The sequence below is a fragment of the Doryrhamphus excisus genome, linkage group LG8 (genome assembly GCF_037039965.1).
Source record: "Doryrhamphus excisus strain RoL-2023G ecotype Guam linkage group LG8, RoL_Dexc_Guam_v1.1, whole genome shotgun sequence".
In the NCBI taxonomy this organism is placed as follows: domain Eukaryota; kingdom Metazoa; phylum Chordata; class Actinopteri; order Syngnathiformes; family Syngnathidae; genus Doryrhamphus; species Doryrhamphus excisus.
Window position 1 is genome coordinate 4,309,749 of NC_136364.1, and position 17,041 is coordinate 4,326,789.

Here is a 17,041-nt window from a genome sequence, read left to right on the forward strand (position 1 = left end):
TCAGTGTATTCTACTGTTTGGTCTCTCATCCGGGCAGACTTCATAAGGGCATGTTTAAAGACAAGGTAGGTCAGATATAGTTTGACTAGATAGGACAGCCTGAACAGTTCAGTTGTGATCCATCGAATGCCTTGACAATGTGAACGTGTCCTTCATATACTGTATGTTGTTAGGCATGTGCAAAACAAATACAGTAAAGTCTCGTTATATCGATATTGTCGGGAGTCTGAAAAAATATCGATATAACCGGACTGTCGATATATCCGATCCTGGGCCGAACTGCATTAAAAGTGGGCAATAATGCACTCGACATTGCTCTATAGTATAGAACAATGTCGAGCAGCTTAAATCAATCTTTGCTTAAGGATTTCAATACCAAAAAAGAACACGGCGAACGGCTGCTTCCAGTCAACTTTATTTTTCACACTTCCACCACCAGAGCACAGCACACACACCGATTCCCGCACTTCCTGGTTCACAGGTCATGCTCAGCCCGCCCCACATAGCTGGCCAAACAATCGGTGTGTGTGCTGCGCTCTGGTGGTGGAAGTGTGAAAAATAAAGTTGATTGGAAGCAGCCGTTCGCTGTGTTCTTTTTTGGTATTGAAATCCTTAAGCAAAGATTGATTTAAGCTGCTTTTGTATCGATATAAGCAGACCAAATTGGCTGGCGGGAGATGAAAAGGGCATCCTAGTAACCGGATTATCATAGTAACTGGGTATCGTACTAACGGAACTAATTATATCATAAAAGACTAGAAATTTGCCGGGAAATAAAAATAGGATCGTAATAAGCAGTAATTTGTTATAACCGATATCGATATAACGAGACTTTACTGTACAACCGTGACCAATATAGCTTGGCGGAAACTAGTTTAAACTTTTCAACTCCTGTCCAACTTTGTTTGTCCTCCCTAGTCTGCAGCAGATGGTTTTCCTTTGATGTAATATCATCTAAATCCCACGTTTTGGGCGTTTTGGCTGACTACACGCCCTTGGATGATGCAATAATGGCGCCTATGTCAGCTAGCATTTGTTCTGAGGATGTGATGGAGAGATTAGCAGCAATGCAGGTTATTGCCCAGTTTAGACACCTTCAGGGCAGAGGAGGCTTGGATGCTAATGGTCAGTTGGTGGAGGTAATAATGTTCACAATCTTGGAAGGACTCAGTTTGGATTTCTAGATATTTCAATCCAAAGACGAAGGTTCAAGGCTTTAGAGTTTAGAGATGCCATTAAATCCTACCCCTCCATCTGGTACTTTTACAATCAGTAACCGTTACATTTGTACACTTCCTGCTTTCTGCGAGGCATCTTCTAAAAATAACACTGGTCACAAATTGTTATTTTGTGTTTTAAATTTTGAATCAGAATTGCTTGCATTCATGTATTTTTTTAATCGTCTTATAACATCAAAAATTAAAACAAAAATATTTTATAACAAACTCTTACCTCAAGTCAAAGTTCATGTGTGCGCACGCGTCCGCTCACCACGTTTTCGATATAGTGCAGCGGTGATGAGGAGTTAGCTTACTCGTGCAGTTTAGCCCCCAAAAACATGGCAGAAAAGCGAAAAAGGACTTACATTTTCCACAGTGATTGGGAGGAAGAATTTTTCTTTACGTATTTACGACACTTCAAAACTTGTCACGAAAGCTTCAATGCGAGGACGGAAAAGGCCCGTTTGTTAAAGGCAGCTTTGGACAAACAAAGGACTTTTTTCACTAGGCAGGTGAAAAAATCACAGAAAGGTGTTCCCTCTGACTTTCAAATATGTGTGTGAGCACATAAATAAATGTTTCTTGTTAAAATATATGTTTTTGTTACCATTATTGTGGAAAATAATTAACATTGATATGTGAGCAGTCGCTTCACATAGTGTTACTACTACTATTCCTTTTGTTCTGAATACTAAAAAGTGATCCGTGCAGTTTTGTCATTTTGGAAGTTCACCGCAAACAGGTCATGTAGCCCTTCATACTATCCGTGCTCACAAAATAGCCCTCAGCCTCAAAAAGGTTTAAGGTTTTGTTTTGTTTTTTTTTTAATTTTTGAATTTTGTAATTTTTTTGTCCCGTACCGAAGTAGGAGGTGATATGAGCATCCAATGCCATAATGGGTACCATAGTAAGTGTCAATATAGTGATATATATAGCACATCATGACTGGTTCAAGACTCTTCATCCTTGTATTTAGAAAATTTATTTTATTTATTAATTTTAATATTTATTTTATTATATTAATTTCTATAAAATCTGTATTTATTTTTTTAAATTTTTTTATTTCTTGTCACATACCGAAGTAGGTGGTGATATGAGCATCCAATGCCATAATGGCTACCATAGTAAGTGTCAATATAGTGATATATATAGCACATCATGACTGGTTCAAGACTCTTCATCCTTGTATTTAGCAAATTTATTTTATTTATTAATTTTAATATTTATTTTACTTTATTAATTTTTATAAAAATCTGTATTTAGTTTTTGTTTATTTTTTTATTTTTTTTATTTCTTGTCACATACTGAAGTAGGAGGTGATATGAGCATCCAATGACATAATGGGTACCATAGTAAGTGTCAATATAGTGATATATATAGCACATCATGACTGGTTCAAGACTCTTGTATTTAGCAAGGATTAGGCTTACGCCTCAATTGGACACCTTTGGCACCGAGTCCAGAAGGAAGATCCCTGCGACACCAAATACTTCCAAATGTGGCATAAAGTATACCTTCCAGAGAATGATCAAACTTATTGCTAATTTACTCTCTGATAGGGCACTTGGCAGTCGGGCATGACCCAGACGGCGGCCATCAATTTGCCTGATCCCAGTCATCCTAAGCACCGTGTTTTTCCGCGTTCCCATTGTCATTCTATCAACTATATTACAGTTGATGATATTAATGCAAGCTGCTGAGCGAGGATGCAAAGACGCGACTTCCTTCGGTTTGTAAATGATCAGCCAGATTTCCACACGTGACAAACATATGTTTTCCCCCACTGAGCGGAGCCGTTGAATCCAAGCTTGGCAGCGTCGGCGCTGATCGCGACAGTCTTAAAAGCCTTAAAAGTCTTCTCCATATTTCCATGGAGCTCCACAGCTGGCAACACTTCCCCTTAAAAGTCCATCTTGCAAGAACCGCAGCAGGAAACTTCCCTTCGTTTGTTTTCACTCCCATCCTGTCCTTTAAAAATCACAGCTGTTAAAATCATCTTGTTTGAGTGGACGGACCAAGGGGGCGTGTCCATGCGACACCGTCAATAAAAGAGAACCTCGTCGGCAACCGGTGCTTAACTTGCAGGGACGATATTAAAAACTGGAGTTATATTGGTTTCCTCCGCAGGTCCCAACTCTTAATACCGATGAAGATACATTTAAGAAAAAGATATTAAAGATCAGAACTGGCATATTTCTATTTTTATTGGGTTCTTTAGTTTTGGATTTTCTTGGTTTTATTCGCAAAGCATACTGAAAGGTTGTCTGCTGTCAGGATATTCTTGCAAGACTTGGCAACATGCAGAATATCTGCCGTAACGAGAACATAGCTTCCATGCTCATGAATTGGGTATCTATGGAGATGTACAAGATGTTGGGGCTGTTCTAGATTAACATTATTCGTCCTTGGCAGCGCACTCAGCGAATGCCCGTCTGCTTACTTCCAACCTCGCCTAAATCGTAATACTGGCATCTTATCTCATTCCATCTGGGAATGCTCAGGCTCCATGTGGAAGCCATTGGAATAAGGGTAAAGATATTCCCCTCTGGAGCTGCAGAACATGTTTGGACCCCAATAAGCTTGGAGGTGGAAGAACATCCCATCTCCATACATTGACCTTTTCAGCCTGTCCTTCCACCCCCCACGTCCTGCTAAAGTGATTGGATATGGAATCAGTGTGTTGGAAATGTGAAAGTGCCCGTGACGAAAGGCTGAGGGATGTTCTGTAACATTGCATTGGATCCCCATGTGGCGTTTTCCCTCCACACAGCCGCTATCGTGTTACTCTCAGCCGGTCCACAGCGGTCATCCACCAAAAAAAAAACGAGAACACTGTTCTTCAAAGAAACAACTTCCTGCTTCCTGTCGATGAGAGCGCAATGCTTTGGTTCCCATTCTTCGGACTTTTGCTGCTTTTAATTTGTTTGACGTTCTACACAGTGAACATCTGCTCCGTGCATGTCTGCCGGCTCTCATTAGACATTCATCAACCCAAACAAAGCGGCAGCATCATCAGCAGCGGCCAACTTGCTGCGTAATCTTATTCGGAGATGCGCGTGTCTGCAGTCCTACCTAAAACCATCATCACCTTTGTCGTGTTTTGTCCTGTCCGCTAAAGTAAACAAACGTTAAAACAGATGAGCGCACTCGGTCCAATCACATCCGAGTGTCCCGTTGCCAGGTCAGGTCCTACACAGCTCCGTGTGTCATCACAGGGGCGGGGCGTCTGCGAGCAGGGTCAACAGGGACTCCGGGCGAGCAGGAATGTTAATTGGAAAGATTGTTTTAATAAGGCCCTCATCTCTGGGAGATTCTGGCAGAGTGGGCTGCACGGCGCGGCCCACACAGACAGGAGGGCGGCTCAATCACAGTGAGATATTGTCAGCAAACATCATGGTGGCTCCCCGTGAGCTGGAATGAACTCACGGAGGATGCGCAATGATTCTTTACCTCCTCAGGGCCTGAAAGGGATTTACTGTAATGAATCCTTGCATGGTGACAAATGTGTGATTTGCTTGTGCATGCGCCCAAATCCTATTAAAGTGTGAAAAGTCATACGCATTAAGCTGAACTGCAGCAGTGAGAGGAACAAAGGACTTTGGGAAAATACAGTTAGTGCTTAAAGGCTTGTTTGTCCCAGACAATAAAAGGAAAGCACTTTATCTTGTGTATCTATAGTTATGTCTATATAACCCAGTGGAATGGCGGATTTGCATGAATGGAAAAGGATTTAAAATACTAAACCCTGAACAGCAGTTTTATTTAATGAGCTCTCAATTGAAGGCTTTGCAAAAATACTAGAACCACAATTCAGTAAATATCACTCCTGTTAGATTGCAGCAGGTGTACCTAATATTCTGCCTATGACAAACCAGATAGTGTTTCAGCCCCCCAATCCACCCCATGGGTGTAAATGATGTAGAATAATGAGAGCATATAGTGTACAGGTGTCCGTGTTAGCGTATACTCTAGTATTACATGTGCTCTTTTGTACGTGCACGCAGACAGCTCAGAGCTAGGGGGGCTGATATCATCCGACGAGTGCTGAGAGATAACTTACTGAGGTTACTTGTGCTGGAGGTCCTCCACCTGCTTCACTCTGGACCTGAATGCATCGTCAGTTCAAACTTTTTTTTTTTTTTTTTAATAAAGGTGATGCGAATGGAGGCTATGTTCTGCTTGTAAAAATGTGTTTACTGTCTTGTCCCACCTTCTCACTGCAGGAGCAGCCCTTGTAAAGCTGGCGTAATGGAAATAAATAGGCTGAGCTTTGCCAATGTAAATCCTGTTTGGCTTATGTTATCCAAGAAAAGTGCATTTGCCTGAGTAGCCTGAATAACCAAAAAACCCAACACTTTCTTTCCTGTACTTTCTTGTATTGCATTACTTGTATAGTCCATGTTCATGTTCCTTATCCCTGACCAATGCAGTATTTGTGCTCCACAGTCTCCACTCGGCTGCAGCGTCCTAAATCTATTTTAATATATATTGTTTTTTAATGCACAAGACTAGACACACACAAACTAAAAAGCACGTCTAAGAAATTCAAGGTAGGGTTTAACAAGAAGAAACTGATGTTTGAGTTGGTCACCTGATCAGACACAGTCTCAAGTTCTTGTTTTTTAATGCACAAGATTAGACGCATGTGATCCAGAAAATGATATGTAAATGTTACACTTAGGGGGGAAAAGTGGGATAATAAATTGACAATAAAAGCATAAATACTGCGGATTTCAGAAAACAACAGATGGAATGATACAGCACTCTACAAGAAGCAATGAAGTCTGTAAAATTAAATAATTAAAAGAAAATTCATAAACTATAATGATGAAAATGGTATCATAATAATGGTGATAATAATAACAATAATAATGGTAATAATGATAACGATTATAACAATAATGATAATAATAATAATATTACAATGATAATAATAACAGCGGAAAACAAGACAGTGGTATGAATATGATTATTCCTTGCAAAAAGGGGTAGGCATTTATAAGCTTTTGCTTCAGCCTACTCCTTTTGGGCTTGTGATCACATAGTTGAATACAAATGGAAATAATGGGAACAAAAAATAAAAATAAAAATAAAAATAAAAATAAAAATAAAAATAAAAATAAAAATAAAAATAAAAATAAAAATAAAAATAAAAATAAAATAAAAATAAAAATAAAAATAAAAATAAAAATAAAAATAAAAATAAAAATAAAAATAAAAATAAAAATAATAAAAAACATGACTATATCTTGCAAAAAGGGGTAGGCATTTATAAGTTTTGCTTCAGCCTACTCTTTTTGGGCTTGTGATCAGATAGTTGAATATAAATGTAAATAATAATAATAATAATAATAATAATAATAATAATAATAATAATAATAATAATAATAATAATAATAATAATAATAATAATAATAATAATAATAATAATAATAATAATAATAATAATAATAATAAATAAATAAATAAATATAAATAAATAAATATAAATAAATATAAATAAATATAAATAAATATAAATAAATATAAATAAATAAATATATAAATGATAACAAAAACATGCTTATATCTTGCAAAAAGGGGTAGGCATTTATAAACTTTTGCTTCACCCTACTCCTTTTGGGCTTGTGATCACATAGTTGAATACAAATGGAAATAATGGAAAGTTATATTTTGATTGATGTAAGAAATGCACTGTAATGTTTCATATATTTGCCCCCCCCCAAAAAATTAAACAAAACAACAAGTCTTGTAGTAGTCTGTGATTTTTTAAATGCATATTTCAATGTGATGAATTCCCACAGATGTTTATAACATAGCAGCTGGTGCTTCCATCAGATTTGAAGAGAATTCACATTTTTCCTCTTGGAGAGCAGCTCTCCCATGTGTCCCTTCGCCCGACATTTCCTCCACTCGCACTTGAAACCTTCTTTTATTTTCATCTTAACTCCTTCTCACCCGACACTCCAATCAAACCCGCCACTGTTTATTGAACTACGGCCTGCAAAGTCACTCACTCAGTCACTCACTCACACAAACGGCCTCGCCGAACGCTCCCTCTGATGAGAGAGAATTATGATGGTTTAAACAAACACGGTCCCTCAATGGCTTCACTGTGTGCACCCGCTTTTCCTTTATGTGGCCGGTGTGTGTTTCGCTTGTGTTTTTAATGCAAAGACATAATTGCAGTTGGATTTTTGGGCACACACACACATGAGGTCCACATGTGTTCATGGCACTTTGGTTCAAGCCGACGCAGCCTCAGTGCAAATGCAAACATGGCTACATTGTGCCAGGTATAGACTATAATCACCTGGTGACCTGCACTATGTAATGCTGTAACATGCATGCCAGGCCACTAGTTGGCGACGCCACTATGAGACCCTTTTCCCAATGTTTAGCACGCTTCTTTTTGTTTGCAAATGAACTCGCTGACTGAGCTAAATGTTTACCGGATCCCAATCAGAGGGTCTGCTGCTGACATCACACCTCCAAGGATGACCTCATGACATTCTATTGCTGCAGGTGCAACCCCCCCCCCCCCTCGTAATTGTCTGCCATTGCTGACATATTTATGGGTGTCCGTGACGAGTCAAACAGGCAGGCAGGCACTCGGGTCGGGCCTGTCAGGCGCCTTGGAAGAACCTGACTCTGCAGACCTCATATTGAATTTCACACTTGTCTATGGAGTGTTGGTCCAAGTGGTGACCCCCAAGTGAATTCCACGAATGGTCTGAGAAGAAGCATATTAGCATATAGTAGTAGCTGTCGTTCATAGTATATCATCAAAGCAATGCAAAAGTACAGCAGTACAATTTCCCTTTTCCTCTTTTGCTTATCATCACAGATAACCTGGTGAAAGGGTATACACACAAAAAATATATGGCAGAAAAATACAGATGGATTGAAGGTTAACAGCTGCTACATCCTTGCTCTGTTTTCCTTTGGATTTTGGACTCTTCTTCTCATAATAATCATATTTTCTTTGGAATTTGGGGTCAAACTTCATTTTTTTAAGCTGCTAAAATGTTCAAGTTCCACCGAGGTCTGTTGTGTTGTGTTAAAGTAGTGAATAGACCTCTTCTTTTAGTATGTGTTGAGTAAGTATTCCACATCTATGCCAATTGTGCTAATTTTTCATTTTTATTTTTATGTCGGTGTTACAATATTTTTACCTAACCTTCCTGAATTTGCAACTTTATTATTTGTTGTGTTTGTTTCTTACAATATTATATCTAATATGATCAAATTTTATTTTTTACTCTTTATAATATTTCAATTTTAGGTTATTTTTCTTCTCAATATTATGACTTAATTCTCAGAATATTTTGTCTTTATTTTTGTAATATTACTGCTGTTTTTTTCCATTTTTGTGGTTTTTTTTTGGTAATGTGTTCTTGTTTAATTTTATTTTAAATTTAAAAAAAAAAAACATCCGTTGGCTTTAAATGGCTACTGGGCCGCACTTTGGACACCACTGCTTTTAACCTCAGGATCGATTTTTCCCAGTGACTCCCCTCACAACTATGTATATCTATTATACTATAAACTTGACATTATAATGCTTTTCCGATGAATATATTACATTTTAACCTGGACAGCCCAACATGCTTTTTTTCCCCATTTGGAAAAACAACAAAACCATGAGATTGTATGACAAAAAGGGCATAAAACATAATAAATATATAAAAACAAAAATAAAAACCGAAACTATATTTAGTCGAAAATATTTGAAGAACTGTAATAGATTTTTCCAGTAAAAAAGATTTGCATGCATTCAGACCTACTGCGGTATGCATAGTGCCATCTTATGCACCACTGTACAGTGTGTACACTACATGTGTTTATATATATATTGGCTGGCAATCAGTCCGGGGTGTACCCCGCCTCTCACCCGAAGACAGCTGGGATAGGCTCCAGCACCAAGCGTGAGAAAATTAATGAATGAATGAATAAGTTCTCCTCCTATTTTGTGTGGAAGTGGTAACTTTTTGGCTTCTTATTTTGTCAACATGCTTTTTTTTCCCCATTTTGAAAAGCAACAAAACCATGATTGTATGTCAAAAAAGGCATAAAACATAGTCGAAAATATTTGAAGAGGTGTAATAGAATTTTCCAGTTTGCATGGATTCAGACCTACTGCGGTATGCATAGTGCCGTCTTATACACCACTGTACAGTGTGTACACTACATGTGTTTATATATATTGGCTGGCAATCAGTCCGGGGTGTACCCCGCCTCTCACCCGAAGACAGCTGGGATAGGCTCCAGCACCCCGCGACCCTAGTGAGGATAAGCGTGAGAAAATGAATGAATGAATGAATAAGTTCTCCTCCTATTTTGTGTGGAAGTGGTAACTTTTTGGCTTCTTATTTTGTCAACATGCTTTTTTTTCCCCATTTTGAAAAGCAACAAAACCATGATTGTATGTCAAAAAAGGCATAAAACATAATAAATATATAAAGACAAAAATAAAAACTATATTTAGTCGAAAATATTTGAAGAGGTGTAATAGATTTTTCCAGTTTGCATGGATTCAGACCTACTGCGGTATCCATAGTGCCGTCTTATACACCACTGTACAGTGTGTACACTACATGTGTTTATATATAACCGGCAAGTTCAGGCCTTACTGCAGTCTCGCCGAGGGCAGTGATGAGGAGGAGTGAGGGGGGCCGAAGGTTTGGGAGGAGGACACGGGGCACGGCGCCAACAGTCAAACAAGAGTCCGCCGAGTCCAATCTCATCTCCATGCTGGCAGCGAGGGTCAAGGGGTAACAAGAGAGCGAGAAAGACGAGGAGGAGGGTTGGCTTTAAGTCGCTACGCCCACAAGCAAAGCTGCACATCGATATCGTGTAGACACACACACACCTACCTACCTGAAGCATGAGTTGACACAGGTCACATGCTGCAAGGCGAGGGAAGGTTTTCTACACAAAGACGAAGAGAAAAATTGAAGACATTTATTTGGTATTTATCAGCTGCGTTTTTGTGTGTTTTGCCGTTATTTGCTGCTTTCTTTTTTACTCTCCTGCGGTGAACCGCAACCAAAGGCGAAGACCCACGCTGTGTCTGTGTGCCTTTTTTGCAACATTGACTCCCGGTGCCTGCTGATAAATCTTTTAATTCCCGAGCGGGCATGTTTTTGTATGCTTCCAAAGATTTGTTGAACTTGCTTTAATTTCCTCAGAACAAAGCTCATGTGATCTTTCCACCCAGGCTTGTGTGTGGCATTCAGTGTTTTTTTCCCTTTGGTTTTCATTAATGTTTGGAGGGGCAGCTTGGAGGATCTCATTTTAATTTGACATTTAAACATCTGTTTTCAATTTCCTCCTGGGACAAAGTGTGGATGTGTGTGTGGGGGTGTGTGGCTGGGATAGATAGTTAAAGGGCTGATGGACCTTCAGACTTTTCAGCGCTGACCTTTACAGGCGGGTCTTGAAGGCGAGTGATGAGGGAAGCTAATTGTATTAGCTCTAATTTGATACTATCTGGACCTGAGTAGTCATTTACCATACAGGGCCGTACAGTTGGGGCAGGCATGCATGTACTATGAGCTTGGATGTGCGTTAGCGTCACTTCATTAAGCACAACTGGTGACTGATAGCAGATTTCGTACTCCAAAATAGTAATTCCTAGTTTATTGCCGATAATTGGTTCCAAACTTGGTTGTGATTCCTTATTTATAAACAAAATATTTTCATACTTAGAGCATAGACAACCTGTTTACGATATAGACACATATAGACAAACAACCATTCACACTGACATTCATACCTTTGGACAATTTGGAGTGGCTAATTAACCTAGCATGTTTTTGGAATGGGGGAGGAAACCGGAGTACCCGGAGAAAACCCACGCATGCACGGGGAGAACATGCAAACTCCACACAGAGATGGCCAAAGGTGGAGAAAGACAAAATAAGAAGTCAAAAATTTACCACTTCCACACAAAATAGGAGGAGAACTTATTAATTCATTCATTTTCTACCGCTTATCCTCACGAGGGTCGCATGCGTGCTGGAGCCTATCCCAGCTGTCTTCGGGCGAGAGGCGGGGTACACCCTGGACTGGTGGCCAGCCAATCACAGGGCACATATAGACAAACAACCATTCACACTCACATTCATACCTATGGACAATTTGGAGTGGCTAATTAACCTAGCATGTTTTTGGAATGTGGGAGGAAACCGGAGTACCCGGAGAAAACCCACGCATGCACGGGGAGAACATGCAAACTCCACACAGAGATGGCCAAAGGTGGGGAAAGACAAAATAAGAAGCCAAAAAGTTACCACTTCCACACAAAATAAGAGAACTTATTCATTCATTCATACTTGACATAATAACATAAATTAATCCATTTAAGACCATAAAAATAAATAAATATGACCATAAATATGACTCATGCTCGTGTAAACATGTTTATGCACTAGGGGAGCTATGTGGGGGCATACAGGAAGTGACATCAGGGGCTTCAGAGTTGAGTTTTAGCTTGGCATGGGGTACGGCCGCAACAGTAGCCCATGGTAGGGGTTATTATGTTTCTTGTGAGATAATTCAAACCTGCAATAAAAGCGTGATTCACTGAATATTACAGTAATATTAGCGACACCTAGTGACCAGTGTGGAATACTACAAACACAATGTCTTTGAACGTCTCTTCTGAATGCCTTATATTTATATTTTGGCTCATATAGCTTCAGTTGGGCTCAAAATAAGCATATTCAACGACAAGGCAGCATGATTTATGAAGTCATATATCGTATTTTTGAAAAATGGTGGTAAGAGTGGAGCCGTGAAGTGGCTTTTCAGGTGCTGTACTTACAGTATATTGCCTTGTATGTACACTCCTGTATAAAATGTTCTCCTTTATTTTTCTTCCAAAAGCTAATAGAAGTATGTGGCAATGCGCCCAAGGCCACATTCCCATCTCATTATGAGCATCTTTGAACAAATCCAGGGGTCTCAAAACAACATTTTCACACTATGTTCTGTGACTCTGGCTCATTTCCACACATTAAGACACCAAATGAGGGTCTCTTGGTGAAAACACACAGACTCATTGAGTCGGGCCTCCCTGTTAATAGTGCAGGAAATATTATCCACTGGAAGACAGCTGCAGGCTTACTCCGAGAGATAGAATGCTGGAGTAGACTCATTATCCCCATCTCTCTCTCATACACACACACACACACACACACACACACATGCACACACACACACACACACACAGACGTAGTGTCAGAGGCTTTCCATCCTATTTTTCACCATTTCTTGTTCCCATAGCAGGCCTGTTCAGGAGGAAGGCATGCAGGGCTTGCTTGAGGGAGGGAGGGAACACGGGCAATGGGAACTGATTCAAGCACAAGGCTGGATCATTTTTTGGCAAAAGTGTTAGGTGGGGGGCTTTGTACCACATCCAGGTCTGGGTCTGGTTGCAGCGCCCCTTCTCCCCCCTCCCACAGGACACATTGCAGATGTTTGGGGCCGCACTCAGCTGTGTTTACAACAAAGAGGTGTTAGTTTGGAGGAGGCGAGAGGGGGGTTTGAGTGCCGTCGTGCAGGGGTGGAGGTCACAGCAGTGTTGGTGTAAACATCGGACCATGCCAGCTCTCCTCCGTCCTCTCAGGGGTCAACTTTTTTTTCATTTCCTCTCCTCCGGCATGTCCCATCTTCAAGACGGGAGTCTCGAGAGAGAGACCCACAGCGAGGAGATGAGCTGCACCGAATGTCACTGAGCTCAATCGCCAGCTCCATTTTTATTACAGGCTGTGTGGGAAATGGAAAGTCCCCGCAAACTTTTATTGCTACTCTTGAGGATGTAGGCTCACACTCCCTCTCTACATGAAAGAAAGATGATAAAAAGTGGAATATTCCTCAGTATACTGCAAATAAAACTGCAGTATTGGTGCTGTTTCTGTAATAACAAGCAGCAGCCCAAATTGCTCAAAAATTAAATTTCTCAAATATCTTATATTTACTAAAAAAGACAAAATAAGTTATTCTAACACAAGAAAAATAGTCGAGCACAGTTGATTTATTTATTAGCTTCATGGAGAATAAGAAATTTTTGCCTTAGGGGGGTTTCATGTGCAAAAATAATAGATTATTCAACAAAAGTGATGAAAAAAATTGAGCAATGGATTTTTGCTTGCTAGTCAGCTGATTTCATCCTGAATCAAGCGTCATGGTGTAGATTTGGATTGGAGATGGAATGGTTTCATCTGTGAATTGTATCTGCATGTATATGATCTAAGAGGCAAAGATTTGGACTCAACCATTTGCACTCAGGAGGAAGGGAATAGTTACCGAATTTGCATGAAAATTCGAGATATTTTTGTTGATGTCCCACCCCTCCACGAGGTTTCACGTGAAGTCGTGCACTTGTTGTGGACAAACACTGTAAACCTGAATGTTCAAAGTACTTAAATACGAATTAAATTGTGCATACTATAGTAGTACTAATAACTATACTAACTATACTAACATACTATACTAGTTCAAATAACTTAATTACGTCAAGTTTATTTAACATGTTGTTCCATTTTGAGTACTTTTAACTGATATGTTTTGATTTAATTGAACTATGGCTATATTTAGTAAGTTTACATACAACTTAAGACACTCTAAATCCCAATGGTCATAATAATTAATTGGTATAAGTATAGTAATTTTCTTAAAAGTTCTACTTATAAATGTTGATTGCCAGTTGCATTATCTGTCTTTTCAGTTTATTTAACTTGTAATTTTTGATTAATATAAAGAATTCTTAGTTGCTTATAAAAAAAGTATCTATTAAACATGAATAAATCAAACCAAGAATCAATTAAGACTAATTCCATTGCATCAGATAGATTTGTACTGTGTAGGTTACACATGAACACGTTCTTCCTATGGAAAGAGTTGAAATGAGAACGAAAATGAAAGAATGGAGAATGCATGGCAGAAAGAATGCAAAAAAAAGCTATTTCTCCTTTCACCCCAAAATTAAAAAAGTATATCTAATATCAACTCCAAATATTTAATCACTGATATACTCAAATGTTTGAGTTTATGAACAAAAAAAAATGATTGCCTTACTTTTTTTGAGTTCTGCTAACTTATTCGGGTTTACAGTGCATCGATACCTCTACCAAACAATTGTTAGCATTGTACGGACATATGCTACTTTTACAGTAGCGCCCTTGAGAACACAGCGACCTTGCTGATACAGAGACAGGAGCTCTCGTCGGGGCGGATGTTTAGTTTAAACATCTGCATTCCTGGATGACTGCATCTGCTTTTAACTAGTCTAATTACCTCAGCAAGCCTTCATCCCGCAGCTGCGACGCTCATGTTTAAGTCACATCACATTGACGCATCAAAGAAGCAAACAATCCCATGAATCCCTGAGCTTTTGTTTGGGCTTAATACGCCATCGGACCGGAGGTTTTAATGCAGCTCTGTGAGTTGGAGTAGGACCACTTAAGTTTAGTCAGGAATTTGTTGGCTGTGTCGTTAGGTGAGGGAGTCCTGCAGCGAGGCTGACTTTTATCTGGCATCGAGGTGAAGTCGGAGCGTGAGACAACCAAGCCAACGTTCATTTTAACCCCCAAAGCAGCCACAAATAATCCTTATTATTTGTCCATGCACACGCTTTCGATACACATGCAAGCCATTGCTTCATGTGTGGCCCTTCAGGTTTTTATGCTCCCGAGCTGGGAAAATAAAATAAGTAGTGGCAAGCTGTTGTTTGTCTTTTTATGACTTCTTTTATGACTACACCCTGGAATGATTGCCAGCCAATCACAGGGCACATATAGACAAACAACCATTCACACTCACATTCATACCTATGGACAATTTGGATTCGCTAATTAACCTAGCATGTTTTTGGAATGTGGGAGGAAACCGGAGTACCCGGAGAAAACCCACACATGCACAGGGAGAACATGCATACTCCACACAGAGATGGCCAAGGGTGGAATCGAACCGTGGTCCTCCTAGCTGTGAGGTCTGTGCGCTAACCACTCGACCGCCGTGCCGCCCTCCCCTAAAGATGTTTACCAACTTTTGTGGTGATTTGAATCTTCTTCTTTCTCTTTGGACTTTTCCCTTCAGGGGTCGCCAAAGCAAAGCAATCTCCTCCATCCAAGCCTGTCTTCTGCATCTGTCTCCTTCATGTCCTCCTTCACTACATCCATAAACCTCCTCTTTGGTCTTCCTCTACGCCTCCTACCTGGCAGCATCCTTCTACCAAGATATTCACTATCTCTCCTCTGGACATGTCCCAACCATCTCAGTCTGGCCGATAACTGACTTTATCTCCAAGGCCTCTGACATGTACTGTACTGCTTCCTGATCCTATCCATCCTGGTCACTCCCAATGAGAACTGTAGTCTTCCACCCTACACCCTACACCCATAAAATGTATTTTCTTTTGACACACGATGCTCCTTCAAACCCTCCTGGTAGGAGTGATCCTATCCATCCTGGTCACTCCCAATGAGAACCTCAGCATCATCATCTCTGCTACCTCCAGTTCTGCTTCCTGTCTCTTCCTCAGCGGCACTGTCTCTAGACAACAACAACAAACAGCCTAAATTTATAGTTGGTGTTTCTGTATAGCGCATTTGGGGGTCAAACTTTGGGGTATAATAGCAACACCAGCATGCGATTTGTATTTGTGTGCAGCGCTTGAGGAGTAAAAGCTCATACAAAGAGAAGCAGAGCTATGCGTGCGTATAGATTGGAGTCATCTGTTCATATCTGGCATATGAAGGGCTGGCATGTATTCAGTAGCACTGAAAGTAAAAGTTAGGAATGAGGAGTTCTGGAATGTTTCCGCTTGCAGTGGACGGAATCTTCAATTGCTGTGGCATCTTTATGACACTTCACATCTGCTTTCTTTACCATGGCAGCAATGTCCTTCCTGATATTTCCATCCACACATGACGGTCCAAACCGATCCTTCCTATCTTATTTTATGGACAAAATACTTGGAAACTGACCAACTTTAAATGAAGATGGGAATCATTTGGTACCAAAATCTGAGGAATGCTTGATATTGATGGCATTTATGTCAAATAAATCTCGAGAAGACCCAAGCGAGGAATGTTACGGGAATATTTGCAACTGTTACACGCTGATTCTTCACACATTTTTTTAACGTTAATTTTATCTTTCTGCAGTTCTACGTGACGACTTCAGACAGAACCCCGCTGACGTCATCGTGGCAGCCGGAGAGCCGGCGGTCCTGGAATGTCAACCACCGCGCGGCCACCCTGAACCCACCATCTCTTGGAAAAAAGACGGCATAAACATCGATGATCGAGATGAAAGAATCACCGTGAGTAGATTGACTGAACTTTCAAGGTGACATTTCTCCGATATATTGATGCTTTTCTCACGTCGGCATGGTGAAGGAAAGAAATAGAACGGACCAGCGATGTGTGGCAAGCCATTATCGCCACTTGAGTTGTTTGTTGAAAAATTGATTTGCTCATTATTTGCGGCCAATCCAAAGCAGCTGCTTAAAACCCTAATGACTGGGGCGTAGAATCCGCCTCACTCCATTAGTCAGCTGCAGTGCATTGATTGGCTGATGAAATCAGCTTGAAAATACTCTGATGAGGAGGCAGGAAGGTGCACTCAGCAGTGCTAACGGCACAGTTAGCACGTTGCCGTCAATCAGCAACGTACGTTGTTTAAGAACCGTCCATCTTGGAGAGTCACGCAAGTCTCAGCAGCTACTGAGAACAAAGTTATGGGTCTGGATGTTTTTTTTATAGTTTGTCTGGCTGCGTTTCTAATGTCTTGGCAATAAGGACACGATGTCA

General features: G+C 40.1%; 1 protein-coding gene across 8 annotated transcripts in view; it reads left to right on the forward strand.

Moving 5' to 3' along the window:
* The window catches only part of robo1 (roundabout, axon guidance receptor, homolog 1 (Drosophila)), a 366,932-nt gene that overhangs the window by 296,041 nt on the left and 53,850 nt on the right, over nt 1-17,041 (forward strand). For all 8 annotated transcript variants that reach the window (XM_058080084.2, XM_058080085.2, XM_058080086.2 and 5 more), the window contains one exon: nt 16,394-16,551. In XM_058080084.2, the coding sequence (XP_057936067.2) occupies nt 16,394-16,551 (158 nt within the window). The remainder of the gene's footprint in view (nt 1-16,393; nt 16,552-17,041) is intronic.